Source organism: Chiroxiphia lanceolata, chromosome 18 (genome assembly GCF_009829145.1).
Source record: "Chiroxiphia lanceolata isolate bChiLan1 chromosome 18, bChiLan1.pri, whole genome shotgun sequence".
Classification (NCBI taxonomy): domain Eukaryota; kingdom Metazoa; phylum Chordata; class Aves; order Passeriformes; family Pipridae; genus Chiroxiphia; species Chiroxiphia lanceolata.
The window spans coordinates 10048312-10063465 of record NC_045654.1 but is presented as its reverse complement, the minus strand read 5'-3'; the positions used below and the strand labels follow the sequence as shown (position 1 = coordinate 10063465).

Here is a 15154-nt window from a genome sequence, read left to right as displayed (position 1 = left end):
TGAACACTTAATTTATCTTTTGCTTCTTGTGGTTGTCCTGCTCCTCTTGACTTGAAAACAAACCCCAAAACCACAAAACCCCCCCAGTTGTGGAGAACACAAAGCCTTTCCACTGCAACAGACTGTCCATTTTTGATGTCTAGTACTGGGAAAGTATAACAATATGGGATCTGCTCTTTGGGATTCTCCAGAAAGCTTTGATGCTCGTCTTCTAGTTTCTCTTCTGGGTGGATGCTGGATACAACCAGCTTAGCTTTCCAGTGCCTTTGTGCTCATGGGGCTGGATGAGCCCCAGACAAGACAGTGAGGACAATGTTTTTGAGTGTTCCTTTGCTTTCTGTCCCTTGATGGCAGCAGTGAGAAGAGCATTGGTGCCTTGAGTCTGCACCCAGCAGTGGTTCCCTTCTTGATGTTTTGATGTCTCCTCCAGCTAGAGCAGGTTTTAGCAGGAGAGAGAAGGAGGAAGGTGCCAGTGAACAATGCTGGTGTCCTGGGACATGGCCACTTTGTTGGGAACCATCCTCTTTTACCTCCCCTTGTTCCAGCTGTGCTGTGGATGATGTTGTCCATCCCTTATGGAGGGAAACAGGCAGAGCCCATCTCAGCACAGCCCCAGCAGACAGGGACTGCCTTCGAAGCCAGCTCCCTGTGGCTCTACTGGCCTGGGGGTGCAGCCTCCCAGGAGAGAGCTCACCATGCTTCATGCCGACTAGGACAGGAGCAGGAGGGAGGCCACCCTGCCTGTTTCTGCTTCACAGTAAGCACATGCTGTTGAGATGCTGGACGGTGCCAAGGTGGCATCTGCACGCTCGCCACATTCGGCATGAGCTGCCACACGGCCAGTGAACGACCCAGGGCCATCATCCATGTGCTTTGTTGGATGGGGGAGCACAGAGGGGTCCACGAGCCACCATCCAAGCTCATTTGTGGCACCCTTGCCCCGCAGGAGAACCAGCCTGGGCAGAGGGTCAGCCCTGGCCGCTCGCCAGTGGCTGTGTCAGCGCAGAGGGGAGGACGCTCAGCACCAGTTGGTGCAGAACAATGTTGGCTTTGTACAGGGCTGCTGTAATGAAGGTAGCAAAGTTGTGTGAACTTCTTCCCTTGTTCGCCTCCCCCCGTCCCTCCCCTCCTCCCTACAGCAGCTGCGACATGCTGGCTGCCCAGCCTGGCAGCGGTTTATGGTTACAAATGGAGCCACCACTCCTCTTCCTCCTCCTCCTCCAGGAAAAGAAATCCATCCACTCGCTAAGCAAATGAATAGATAAACTTTTAATTAAGGTGTTGGATGGCTGCCAGAGAGGAGCGTCCCGGGTCAGGGTAGGCTGGTGGTTTGCTGTGATCCCCATCTGTGTGGCCGGTGGCTATTAAACAGCTTCTTCATCCCAGGTGCATTCATCCATGGTGGGCAGACTCATCCAGGTGTGCAGCTTGTGTTGGCAGGAGATGGGCTCCTTCACTTGGAGCTGGAGAGGTGAAGGGAGGTGTGCAGAAGGGATGGTGTGGCTCTGGGATACTCCTGGGATGCCAACTTGTTGGGCTTAGCAAAGTCGTTGCATTGCTGGGGGCGAAGCTGAATGTTTCAGTGCGTTTTCCCTCCAGACCATGGCCAGTAGAGCTGCTCCCTGTCATGGCCACAGAGGTTTTGCTGATCTCTCCAGTCTCTGACTTGAAGGCTCTTGTTGATCTGAGAGCCTCTTCCCCCAAATCCTGGAATTTGCAAAAAGTTGTCAGTTCGGTCTATTTTTATCTTGACTCGCCTGTGCCCTTTCTCTTCATTTCCGGATGGATGCGTTTAACATCCAACAACTGGAGCACCCCCAGAGTTTAACAAGAGATGGAGGAGGGCTTCCATGAAGGAGCTGGAAGCCCTCTTTCCTCCCAGGGGCTGCCCTCATAGCCCCTTCTCCTTCTCTGTGGTTAATGCTGCTCTTGTCTCACAGCTGTGGCTGTGTCCAAGGCGGATGTGTCTGTGATGCCTCATTCTTATGGAGAAGATGTAGCCCTAAGCCCTATGAAGGGACAGTGTTGTTGAGAGCTTCTGAATATGAATGTGTTTATTGATCCTGTAGGAATGCAGGTAGCACTCAAGGTGGTGGGAGCCTCTGAGGCTCTGGCAGGAGGAAGAGCTGCTGTCACATCCCTGGGAGAGTAACCTGGTGCTCTGTGGAGATGCTGGAGGTTGTGGAGGGGATGTGATCTGACAGCTGGTACTCCCTAGTCTGGCAGGTTTTTTGAGGGTTTCATGTATCTCAGAAGGCTGGGAATGGGCCAGGGAGCAGTGGGAGGATAAGAGAAGGATCCAGAGTCTCCTGGGAGAGAGATGACCTGGTTGTTTGATGTTCCCCAGGATCGTGGCCTGCCTGGCAAACTGGAGCCTGTGTCGCCTGTGAGCCCTGCTCACCCTGACGCCGAGCTGGACCTGCTGCCGGCCCGGCTGTCCAAGGAGGAGCTCATCCAGAACATGGACCGTGTGGACCGTGAGATCACCATGGTGGAGCAGCAGATCTCCAAGCTGAAGAAGAAGCAGGTAAGAGGCTGTAGTCTGCAGGGGAGCACACGTCCTTGCTTCTGTGTGCCACCTTATGCCCCGTCCTTGCCCATGCATGTTCACAGAGGGGAAATGGCAGTGCCAGTGCACCAGGATCGTCCGTATCCCTGCTCCCCGTTGTGACATAGGAGGTCACTGCTGTGCCGGCAATCTGGAGCTGGTAGTTGCAAGATGAGGGAGGGAGCTTTGGAAATCCAGCTTGTGGGCTCTTTGCCTGTCAGAGAACCTTAAAGGGAGAAAAATATGTCCTTGGTGACTTACCCATGAGCATGCAAGTGGTCAGCGGCAGAGCTGGAAGCACAGGCTGGGTTCCCTGAGTTGTCTGAACAGCCCAGCATAGCACAAGGTCTTTTCTTTTTCCTTTCCAGCAATTGTCTCTCCCCAGTACTGTTGCTGGCAGTGTTCAGGACTGGGCTGTTTAAAACATTGCTGTGACATCCTAATGGCCCTTCCTGTGCCTCCATTCCCCATCTTTGGGGCTTTCCAGCTCTGCAGCCATGAGCGGCATCTGGTCCAGCTCCAGTCTGGGCTGTGCCTGAGCCAGGGATTTGAACTTTCTGGTTGCTGCTTTACCCCTGCACAGGAGCACTCCCCACCGGAAGGATGGGCCTCTTGGTGTTGGCCTGTACACAATTACCATAAACCCATTAAGAGATTAATATGACAAAACCTTTGGGGATGTCTGTGAAAAAACCCACAGACTTAAAGGCTTTCTCTTCTTTAAGCAAATCACTTCTCTGCCTCTCTCTTTCTAGTTGTTTTATTTTCTTTTCTTGGGGCCAGTTTCTGAACCTCCCTGATGACTGCTAATCCCAAACTGCCTGAGAGGAGCCACCTTTCCCAAGGGGTGTGCAGTAGGAATTTGGGAATGGAGCAAAACCTCTACTTGGGCTGTTGGATGAAGCTACTGGAGGATGAGCATGCAGTTGACCTTCCCCAACAGTTCTGTGTTTTCCCATGCCAAACACTGTTCCTTTCTGTCCTGCAAGACAAAGCAGGATGTTTTGGTTTTGCTTTCAAACAGTATGGTTTAATTAATGCAAAGGACCCTTTTTTTCTATGTGTTGCTTTATATCTGCAGTGGCATCAGAGAGCTTAGGGAGAGGGAACCAAGAGTGGGCAGACACAGCTGTGCTGGGGGTGCAAGGAAGCAGCCCTGTCTGGCAGCTCACAGAGCCTAAAGGAACATCTGGAGCAATGGAAACCACAGAGGTTCCTCTTGCTGGTTTTGGTGGGAGCTGGGTGAAGGCAGCCCTTCCCCTCTCCCTCCTAGGAGGCTCAGACAAAATGCTGGTGTCCTCTCCCACTTGGCAGTCCAGCTGCTGGTCCATTTTTAACTCACATTTGAGGAAGGAGGTGCAAACCATGGTTATTTCCTACTGTGGAGAAAGGCTTCCCAAGTGGGATATGTGCCCAGCATGACAGTGAAGGTCCCTTTCATGGCAGTGGGAAGGACTGACAACTCCACTGATCCACTACCTGACTTTTCAGGGATGCTGAGGAGCTGCTGCTGACGGAGCGTATGCTCCCTGCCATTAAAATCAAGCTGCCCTGCCGTAAGGAAATGTTTTTTTATTGTTGGCTGCTTGGTAGTTTTACTTCTTCCCTGTGAACAAATTTTATGATTCTTCTTCCCCACAAAAATGCTCTGTTAAGTGGAGAGGAAGGTGAAAGTGGCTGTTGGCAGTAAAAGAGTCCCCTCCCCTCCTTTGTTATTTTATTTTCATTTTTTTCTTTTTTGGCACATGGGGGAAAAGTCATTTGGTAGCAAATCTGACCCCCCCAATATGACCTCCTTTCCCCTCTGGCTGGAGCCTTCCCCATCCTGGTCCTCCAGCAGAGCTGGCACATCTGGGAAGAAGTGTTTTTGGAGTGGGAGGTCCTGTCTGAGATGCTCCAGGAACGTTTTGTCCATCTGTGCATCTGAGCTGTCAGCACAGGGGGACGAGCAAGGGAAAGCAATCAGCCTGGAACAGATACTGCTCCTGCAGGAATGGTTGTGGAGCAGGGGAGAAATTGTATGCAGCCGGAATATCCTAATGCTTTTCCCCTCTGTCTTTGGGAGGCCTTCTCAGGGTAATTAAATACATTTGTATGGAAAGGTTGTACAAAAAAAATTCCAACCGACCCCAAACCACCATCTTCCTCTTTTTGGTTGTTCCAGAAATGGCAGGGAAGGCTCTGCCTGGACTTTGCAAGAAGCAAATGTCTTCAGCAAGCTGAGAAACCTTCCCCAAACCCTGCACACCCCTGGCAAGAGGCCACCTCTGTCAGCCATCCCCCGCTCATTCATGCACCATATGTGCTTAAATCTCTCGCTGAGTCCTCTCTCCCCCTCTTCCTGACAGGGAAGGATAATCCTTATGCATTTATTCCTGGCAGCAGTACCGGGGATCTGAAGGAGAAATAAACTGCTGGGCTGTTCTCTGCAGTGGCGCCTGAGCCTCCTTGGGCGCCGAGCTCAGCAAAGGGCTCTCCGGGAGTACAACACTCCCACCTGGTGATGGAGGTGGAGCCGGCTGGGTAGAAGAGCTCCAGGGTTTCCCCTTCCATCTTGCTTCTGGCTGAGTTTCCTCTGTTCTCCCCTTGTCTCTTTGAAAGTGGTTTTCAGAGATGCCCTGTGTTTGGAAGCCTCTCCGTTCCCTGGGTAGATGAAGCATCCCAGTACCCAGGGGATGGCAACTGGGTGCATGTGGAACAACCCTGGCTTCATCAGGCAGGTGCCTCCAGCATGGGAGCTGGTAGGTGTGAGGGTGGGGTCTTCCTGAGATGCCACCCACATTCCTGCCAGCAGTGCAGGCTCCAGTGGCCCCTCTGCAGCGTGCGGCCCAGCTAAAGGGACTCTTACCTGGAGAGAGCACCTTCTCCACTTGGAAGCGGGTTGGCCTGTGGGTGCTGTAGGAGCCAGGGCTATAGCTAATGATGGCATCTTGCATCCCTTCAACACTACTGCATTGTCTTCCATTTGGGGAGAGGAGGGGGCTCTCAGGCGGCCGCTGCTGGATGTGGGGAGGGAGAGAGTGTGGAGCCGTCAAGACTCATCTCTCATCCTGCTTCTCTCCCTGTAAAGGTCACAGTCCCAGCCTGGCTTTTATGGCAGACCTTTAAGAAATCTATTTTGTCCCTGTCTGGGAACCCTGACCTATTTTGCTTTGCCATTTCCCATGGCTCCCAGGAGTAGCTGTTGCGGGCTGAGCCTGCTGCAGTCAGGTGTGCTGCCTCCAATCCCTCCTCCCATCCTTACCTCCAGTATCTGGCCCTTTAATGATCATACAGCACTACGCCACAGAGAGTAGAGTTTAATTCTCTACTGTATTTCAACTATAATTAGATTTGTATTTTTTTGTCTAATGAACTGCATTTAATGAGCCTCCACTTAGTGGCAAACTTTCGTTTCCTGATAGGCCATCAAACCCTCTTGTCTGAAATCCCTTACCACACACTTGGCAGAATTTTTGTGGGTTTCCAGAACAATACAGCCAAGTTTCAGATGCTTTGACTTTTTTTGTTTTGTTTTTTAACACAAATATTTTCCCCAAGAGAAGTAGAAGATGTGTCTGATCCCTTTTGGTGGTTCGTCCTTTGAAGTTTTTGGAGTTTGTCCCATGGGATGTGTGGTAGGGTGCCTTAGGACACCAAGGAAGAGCAGGCAGGTGCCTGAGTACCGCTTTGCAGCACGTGGTTTCAGCTGTGGCTTCACAGAAAGCTTCTCACTCATGGCTGGGAGTAACCCCAAGGTTAAGTCCTCAAGGTGGGCATGATGATGGTAATGTAGGGGACCTGGGCCCTCCTACCTCTGTCAGAGCCTGCTCCCCACTATGGCTGGCAACAGCAGCTTCTTTCGGCTATATCTCAGTGTTCCCCATGCTTCTACTTTTCCCTCTGTGGGAAAAGGTGTCCACCTGTGGGGAGGTGGAGCCCACAGCATGGGGTCCTTCATCTATTGAAACACACTCAATTTAAGGTGTGTAGGTTTTCTCAGCCAAGCCATTAGACCTATCTAAGTGCGTTCTTGGACTGCATCCTACTGCCTTAGTGTGCTAAAGGTGTTGTCAGCAGGACCAGAGATGATCTGGAGGAGGAGTAGGTGCCCACCTTCTTCTCAGATCACCAGCCATTGCTGTCTCTGGGAGGTCAGTGGTGCACTTGCCTCTCGTGCAAGCCAAGTCCCAGGTGCATTTTCTTCCTACTACAAGACTTGCTCGATTTTCCCATGCTTCAACAGGGGATACTTTAGCTGGAGGAAAAGAGTAAAATGATTTGTACTTTTCAGAGATTCAGAGCCAAGCAGTGAAAGAAATCCTGAGCATTTTTTGACAGCCGCTCCCTCTCCCGTGCCTGTGCTGCCCCACAGCTGCCGTGCACGGCTGCGCTCTCCCTCCTCCAAGGCTGGCCCCAGGAGGAGCCTGGAGGAATCTGTGATTTCCTCTTTCAGCTGAGCAGTTCCTCAAACTTACAGGAAGGGCTTGGATGTCTCCTCCTGCACCGCACTGTTGGGAGAGGCGGAGGAGCAGGTGGAAAGTCAGGTTTACCTGCTGATCACGGTGATATTCTAAAGTGCAGGAGTGGCTGGTGCCCAAGTCATTTAATTGAGAACAGTCATCCTGAGGCATCTTCTCCAACTGCTCCATTGGAAGGGAAGCCAAAGGTGGAGAGCAGCCTTGCAGGCTCCTCCACCGGTCCCTGCACACAGCAGCAGCTCCAGAGGCAGGTAGCAGCAGGGAGCTGGGCTGGAGCTCTGTTTCATTTTAGGGCTTCCAGTGAAATTGTTATTTCCAGCCTCAGGCCTGCTCCAGGAGGCTTCTCTGAGGCAGGTCCTCAACCTCCATGCCTAAAAGGCACTGACCCAGCAGCACGGGGCTGGTGCCTGGGGCAGGCCAGCGCTGCGCTTGCGTGGCAGGGGCTGCTGTGCAGCTCCCCTCCCTCTCCCCGTCCCTCTGCAGCCCCAGCCTGCCCATGTCTCGCAGGAAATCTCCTGCCATGGCGGTTTCTGCCTCGGTCGCGGCATCACAGAGAGTCTCGTGTGGACGAGGGCGGCTGCGTTTCTTGCTGTGACTCACCCTCCTCCTCCCCCCTCTTCTTCCACAGCAACAGTTGGAGGAAGAAGCAGCCAAACCACCAGAGCCTGAAAAACCTATCTCCCCTCCTCCTATCGAGTCCAAGCATCGCAGCTTGGTGCAGATCATCTACGACGAGAACAGGGTGAGTCTGGAAACGATGGAAGTACGAACGCGTGATCGTGCAGTGTCACCCTGGCCAGGGATGGGAGGTTGGTAAGAGCCAGGTGGGGGATTCTCCTGGGCATTACCCCTGGGGTGGAGGCCACGGGAGGGGGATAAATGGAGCCCTGTCGGGACAGTGACCACAGAGGGCCAAGCCAGGACGAGCCTTTGTGGATGAGCACTAACGTCTTCCGAAGAACCTGCCTGGGGGGGTTTTCTGTGATCAGCCTTAGATATGAAGCCTTCAGGAGATGCTTCAGACTCCTCTCTGTAAAATAGTTTGTTTCATCCTCTCCCCTGGGAGTGAACCTGGTCGAAAGCTGTCTCATAGGATGGGCTTTGGCATGGTGGGGCGGGCTGCATGGATGGAGGGGGATGTCTGTGGTGCTCCAATACTGGCAGGCCTGCTACGAGCTCTCCTGGCTGCCCCTGAGCCCTCCAGGCTGGAGCGTAAGGGATGTGGATGCAGCCACGGCTGGATTTGTGGATATTGGATGCTGTAAACAGCATTAGCAAAGGTCAGGCTGGCATCCCTGGCTCTGGATCTCTGCCTTGACCGCTCATTTGTCAGCCATTGCCTGTAATAGCAGCCCGAGGAGACGTGAATTTTGCTGTGTGCATCGGAGCGATGCTCGGAAATTGGGCCCTTTGGTAGATAATCAAGCATATTCATTTTCATTTAGGTGTTGGATAAAAAGGATGATTTTGCATAAAAGGAAAACTACCAGTCGCTAATTATTTTGAATTGCAAGGCCTGCGATTTCACTGGGAGCTGCAGAAATCCAGGTGCCCAACTCCTAAAAAGAAAAAAATCGCCTACCCTGCGCTCCCAGGCAGTGCAATTTTCCTGGTTTTCCTTTTCCCATCTGCTTCTCTCCCTGAGCAGTAGGAAACCCAGCACTGGCATGGTCTGTTGTGCGAGTGGGTGAAGGCTGAGGTCGATGTGTTTGAAGCATTAGGAAACACCAGCTTTACAGCACTGGGCTTTGGGGACAGGTACTGAGTGTTCCTCAAAGCCATTCTCACCACCAAGTGCCCTCTCTAGGGGTCTTGGGCTTGATGGCTTGTGCCTCCTGTGCAAGGAGTGAGATTCAAAGAAAGGAGCTCTCAAACATTTTTATGCCTTGAGCCTTACCCTCCTTGGGTGTTCCTCTGTAGCTGGACCATGTTACAAGGGGAAGAAATGGGTCATGGTGCTGAAACAGGAGGGAAAGGAGATCTTCAGCCATTGCATCTCTAACAGGCTGCATCATAGCAGTCCCTGCTAGCTGAAGCTGGCTCAGGGCTGAGTGTCCTGCTTTGTCACCTCTTGTCACTGCCCATGCAGCAGAAGGTCACACATTCCCTCCCACCTCCCTGAGTCTCCCATCACCTTTTCCATGGCAGACGGGGTATGCTCTCAAAGCCTTATCATGGCTCAGGGCAGTGCCTTGGGGTTGCTGCCCTGTTCCATGGGTGATGGCAGGGAGTGTGGAGAGCAAGCATGGAGTTCTGCATTTCTCCTTGAGAGTGCATGGCCATAACACCTGGGACACTGTCACACAGAGTGCTCAGAGCTGATGGCATCCCTTTGTCAGCGCTGGGCTGATCCTCAGAGCCAGCCTTGGTCCCTGGAGTGTTTCACTATTAACCTTCATGATAGGTGCACTTGTTCCAGGTGGGTGCTCAGCAAGTGAAGGTCACGTCAGACACCAAATGTCTGCATAATTTCAAACCTGGCTCCGTGTTCATGTCTGTGTGATCCCTGGGATGGGTGAATGATGATTCTTCCCCGTTCTTGTAAAGTCCCCTTGCGTGTAGCATGTAACAAACCTGACTGTGGGTAGGAGACTCAAACCAAACAACCTTCCCTTTGGCTTGACAGAAACCATAGCGGGCTGCAGGGAGGTTCCTCCTTTGGAGAAGGCAGCATCTATCCATGGGCAATGGAGAGGTGACAGCCTTGCTGGCCCAGTGTGATGGCTGAGGCTGGGTGATGGAAGGACCTTTCAAATACCATAGCTGGGATATGCCAAGCTGTGGGCTGCAAAGGAAGGGTGTGCTGAGCATTGCCTTCATTGTATGTGTCAAAGGTGGGATACAGAACGCAATTGTCTTTCTAAAGAACATCCCAGCTTTCAGCCTTTCACATATTGGACACATTTGGGATGCAGTTTGGTGTTGACTGCTCTTCCTGTCGGGCCAGGAGGAGAAAAGGTGGAAGAGGAAAGGACTTGGGAACAATATCAGTTGAGATCATGGGTGGAAAAGAGTGGCTGCTGGTTGGGTATCATGTTGCTTTGAGTGGGTTTGGTGGCAGCAGAACCTCCAGGTGTATCCAGCTGTCTGTCAGACATGGGAGAGCCCCAGGCACTCTTGTGCTGACCTGCGGCTTTGCTGCGGCTTAACGCTTAATTGCAAGGTGAGTTGGTAGGAGCAAAGAGCCACGAGCCAGATAAGAGACATATTGATCTAGAGTGGAGAAGGTCGCTGAGCCAAATTTTAAGCCTTTCTGCCTCTTCTGTGCTGTGGAAAAGCAGTGAAGTTGACGCCTCGAGGTCTGCTTGCAGGAAAAGCATTGGTAGCGGCTGAGCCAGGGCTCCAGCCCGCGCACAAAGGGAAGGAAAGCCGGATTTACTCGCATCTCTTGGCTTGTGGCTTGAGGGAGGCAGCGCACGGTAAGAAATGCAAATAAAAAGAGGATATTCAGCCCTCGGGAGGAGGCGAGAGAGCAAAGCACCCCAGAAGAGCTGGCAAAGCCTGAAATGATCTTTTAAAGAGCAATGTTGTGGAAGGGGCAGAAAGCCAGCCCTTGTGTCAATCCCAGAGCAGGTGGGAGCCGGTGGCTTCGTGGAGGGGCTTTCTGCCTGGCTCTGGCTTAATTTTTCATGAACCACGGGTCTGTGCTTCACCGAGCACGCGGGTGCTGCCGTGCCCGTTCCCACCGCTCCTGCCAGGCTGGGCCGGAGTCGCACACTGCGTGCAGTTATACCCTGAACAAAGGAGAGACCAGAAACGGTCCATGGGAGAGGAGAGGTTACGTGAGGACAGAGTAGCTAGAAACGCCGGAAAATCAAGTTAGCCAGCCATTCTGTGACCTACTTTCCTTTTGGCGATAGCTGTGGCTTAAAAGGCGTGAATGGTTTCTAATTTTAGCTTATGGTTCATCAGGGAAGTCTATATATTTTTCTCACCACCAGGCTGCATATGGATGAGGGGTTGGGATGCAGGTCGGCACTGGACTATATCCGATTTTCTCAAAATTCAGGTTGGCTGATGCTGAGTGCCCATCATGCTGCTGTTCCCTCTTGTGACCTACTTAACACATATGATTTGAAAGTTCCTCGGTGTCAGGGAGGATAATTATGGAAAACATGACCTGTAATCCCCTCTTGCTACACTCTGCTGGACAAGTAATTGATTTCCAGAAAAAAAAGGTGACTGTACAGATTCTGCAGGGGAAGAGTGGAGAGAAGCTGCTCTTCACTGCGGTCAGATCCTGAGCTGTGAGGCTGTGGTTGCATTTGGGAGGGTTTTAGGTGACTTGGATTGTAGAGGGACAGTTGATACTCCATATCCAGGTGCCTCCTGCCCCTGGAGTATGTGCTGACTGGAACCACTTCATCTTGTCTCCAAAGCTGAGCTGTGAAGTTGTATGTGAAAAAATACCTTTTGGGAAATCCTCGCAGTGTAACACAGAGAAACCACACACCCCCAAACCAGAATTTCAACTGTGAGTGCAAACTGTACCATTTCTGAAAGGATGTATGAAAATGGGAATTAACATTTTTGGTATTGTCTGTAGATTAAACTGAGAACAAACAGTGGGCAGCATTGTCAGAAGTATTTGAGCCCTCTTTTCAAAAGTGTGTTTAGTCCTTGAAGAGACAGAGCAATGTTTGAGAACAGTAATGGTGGCTAAAATCTCTGAGAGCATTTGGAAGGTGCCATGGGGAGCTCAGGGGACCATTTTGGCTGTAGGGTGCTCGGGTGCAGGATAGGGTGTGTTTTCCAGCCGGGTGCTGGCAGAGTGACACAGAACTACCTGGGGAAATCGAGTTGTGATGGATGCCTCGGTTGCTGCTGGAGGCTGACAGTGATGCACACGTTGGGGATCTCCTGAGTTAAACCCTGTGAGCGATTTTAGTGTCTCCCCTGCAGGGGAAAGCTGATCCCTGCTGGGTCTGGCACCTTAGAGGTGGTAACTGTGTGACACAGCCTCTTTGAGGGCTTTAATTTGCACCTCTGGGATGTGTTATTGTACCAACAGAATTTAGCTTTCTTCCACATCAAATCCCCATAACCAGGGCAGATCATCTGTGTGTATTTTTAGCTGTGGCTTTATTCCGCTGGGCCATTCACGGGATTCCTTGCATCTGCCTTCCCTTGAAATCGATTGAACATACCTGGGCTTGAAGATGGTTTTGTGCTTTAAATGGAAATTTCCGGGTCCCTTGTTAAGAATGGAGAGGAGAGCAGTCTTTCTGTTGCTTCAGATGCTCTGTACCTTTCCTGGGACATGGGGCTGGCTGAGCTCTCCTTGGCAGTGTGTCCTGGAGGAAGCTGCTGCTCAGCAGCACACCATGGCTTGGCTGAGTGAATTCTCTTTGAAGTCACCTGTGTGCCCAAAGTCCCCATCAGCCACCACACATCACATGCAGCAGAGGTGCCTGTGCTGTCTCTCTGACCACTGTGGAGATGGAGCCCACAGGTGCCCGTCTCCAGCTCTCAGTGAGCCAGACGCAGGTGGTTGGAGGCTCCCTGCAGACCTGCCATCCATCAGAGCAGCAGGACTCCAGCTCAGAGACCAGCACATACAAAGCAGCTCCCGTGCTTGTGTCAGGCCTGTCCCTGCAAACAAGCACACGTCAGCTTTCCTCTGAAACATTGGCACTTATTTATCGGAGAGGGAGAGGTCGCGTCAGGACATGGCGTGACTTCGCCCTCCGCTGCCACGCCAGGGAGGGGACACCACGTGCTGTGACCCACCACAGTGTGGAGAGGGCTGGGATGAGTCCCCCCACGTTACCCCTGTGGCTGCCAAAGGCTTGGCTCCACAAGCCCACCCCTGCTCTGCTGTCAGCCCTCCCTGCTCTGCTGTCAACCCTCCAAAAAACTGGGTTTGATGCAGTGCAGGCAGTGGAAGCAGCAGCAGTGTCTGTCTTGCTCTTGAGATTGAGCTGGTGGAAATCAATAAGATTAAATTTTAATTCGTTTTCTGTCTTGATGCGTGCTCTTTCAAAAGGGCACAGCTATCTATCTATAAATTCAGCATTATACTGTAAAATTCGAATTCAAAGGATTGTTTGGAACTTTTTCCACCCCCTGCTGCTGTTGTGTCTGTGCGGAGCGTGTTCCCAGCTATCCGTTTACCCTCCTCAAATACCCTCATAAAGCATTAATGCCCCATCCATAAATAAGAGAATAAATAAATGAAGTCTTTCAGCATTGCAAAGTATAATCTCGCTGTTAACTAATCACAGACACTGAGTGTGACTCAGATCCTACAGGGATTTTATGTCTGTAGAACTCTGATTTTCTATGAACTCCTGATTTACATGAGAAAAGGAAGAATCAGGCCTGCCTTGTCAGCACGGAGCTGGTGCAGTAAATAAAACCTTATCAGTGAGTATTAAATCTGTGGGGGTTTTTTTCGAATTATAGTTTACATGGTAGTTGGGATGGGGGCATTTCATATTTGGCTGCTGAAAGGGCCTTGTTCCTTTTGCTTTTGTTTCTAATAACTTTTATTCTGCCTCATCAGGGCTCAGTGATGCAAAATGAGCTTCCAAATAGTCTGGAGGAAAACTGGAAAGGCCAGAATTCAGATGCTATTGACACATCTGCATGGTAGTGAGATTTCCAAAAAGATGAAAATTTAAACAAATAGCCTGGAGTCATTGAGAATCCTTTCAGGTTTTATTGGATTTTAAGGAAATTAATTTTTTAATGGTAGTGATGTCTATTTTTGATGTCTGCTTCAGGATCCGAAGTTCCCAGTAGGTGCATTTACTTAGAAGCTTTGTCCATGACTAACTCAGACCAGATAAGGCTGTGTCCTGCATTTTCAGGTCCTGGAAATCAAGAGGAGAATTGCAGAGATCCCAAATCTGTCAAAGGGAGGAAGGGAGAGCTTGCAACACAGCTCTGGCTCCTTGTGTCGGGCGACTGGAGCTTTCCCGTAACTGCTGCAGCACCAAGACTTGGATTTCTGCAAGTTTTCTGTGCAATGCCAGTGCTTCCAGCAGTTTTACAGTGGTGGAACATTCACCCACTCTTTGCAATGGCAAAGCTGTGCTCGTACCTCGCTTTGACCTAAATGTACCTTTGAATGGCACTGTGACCTTGCAGACAGCAGAGTGAGGTGAGAGGGCTGTTGGGTGAGTGGAAACCAGCTATTCTGAGGGTTCCCCCACCGGCCATGGATGGGGTATGAGCGAGCTGAGGACTGAAACTGTCTGGCAGTGATTAGCCAAAGCCAGAGACCAGCGAGTAACTGAAATGAGTTGGCTTGTCCCACTCTGTGCAGAGTAGTTGGGGGCTGGTGTGAACACATGGCTACAACATAATGTTTCCTCCATTTTCTTACTATTTGTGATGAGTCATTTGTAACCCCCAGTGCATCCTCTGCTGGCCCCAGCCCTGGGGACAGGGCTCTGTCACCAATGCTGTGGTGGGGAGATGGCTCCAGCTGAGCACAGGGAGGTGGGAGAGCGTGCAGGGCATCTGTGTCCATGGGCACCCCTGGAGAGCATCAGCCCCTGGGCCAGGTGAGAGGGGCCATTGAGGCTGACCAGTGTCCCCTGATGCTCAGGAGCATTTGGATTCAAGGAGAAGGGAGGGCACTTGTCCTTGGGCTCCTGCAGTTGTGTTGGGAGCACTGTGGTGGCCATCCCTGCAGACTGTGGGAGCTGGGAAGGGAAGAGTGTTGGCTTCCCTTCCACAGTACTGGGGCTCATCCCACCTGCTTTGTGGAGAGGGCAACGAATTGCTGGGGTGATTTGGCTCTCGGAGAGAGGATGCTGAGGTGCATATTTAAAGTTTCTTCAAAGGAAAAAATTAGTACATATGGTCATAGGAATGATGTGCCTGCAGAACAGGCACTGCCAGCTTGTGGTTTGATCCCAGCAGATCTTGGCACAGAGTTAGGGCCTTTGACCCCCCTCACTCCTTACTGTTTGCTTTCCGCTGCATGTAAAAGGGTGTCTCACTTGAGAGTTTTCATGATTTCTGCTGACTTCAGCCACACTTCTCCTGAATTTTGTGTTAAACAAAATCCCATTCCAGCCTGCCTCTTTGCCATGCTGCACCCACAGCTCTGCCTGTTCCTAGGACATCGTGCTGGCAGGACAGAACTTTTCCCAGCTCTGCCCTGTGCACAGTCTCCTGCCCCTGGAAGGCCTTT

General features: G+C 51.5%; 1 protein-coding gene across 12 annotated transcripts in view; it reads left to right on the top strand.

Annotated features, from left to right (window-relative positions):
• NCOR2 (nuclear receptor corepressor 2) overlaps positions 1 to 15154 on the top strand; it is a 238186-nt gene that overhangs the window by 114157 nt on the left and 108875 nt on the right. For all 12 annotated transcript variants that reach the window (XM_032705362.1, XM_032705361.1, XM_032705360.1 and 9 more), the window contains 2 exons: positions 2348 to 2527; positions 7637 to 7750. In XM_032705362.1, coding sequence (XP_032561253.1) covers positions 2348 to 2527; positions 7637 to 7750 — 294 coding nt within the window. The remainder of the gene's footprint in view (positions 1 to 2347; positions 2528 to 7636; positions 7751 to 15154) is intronic.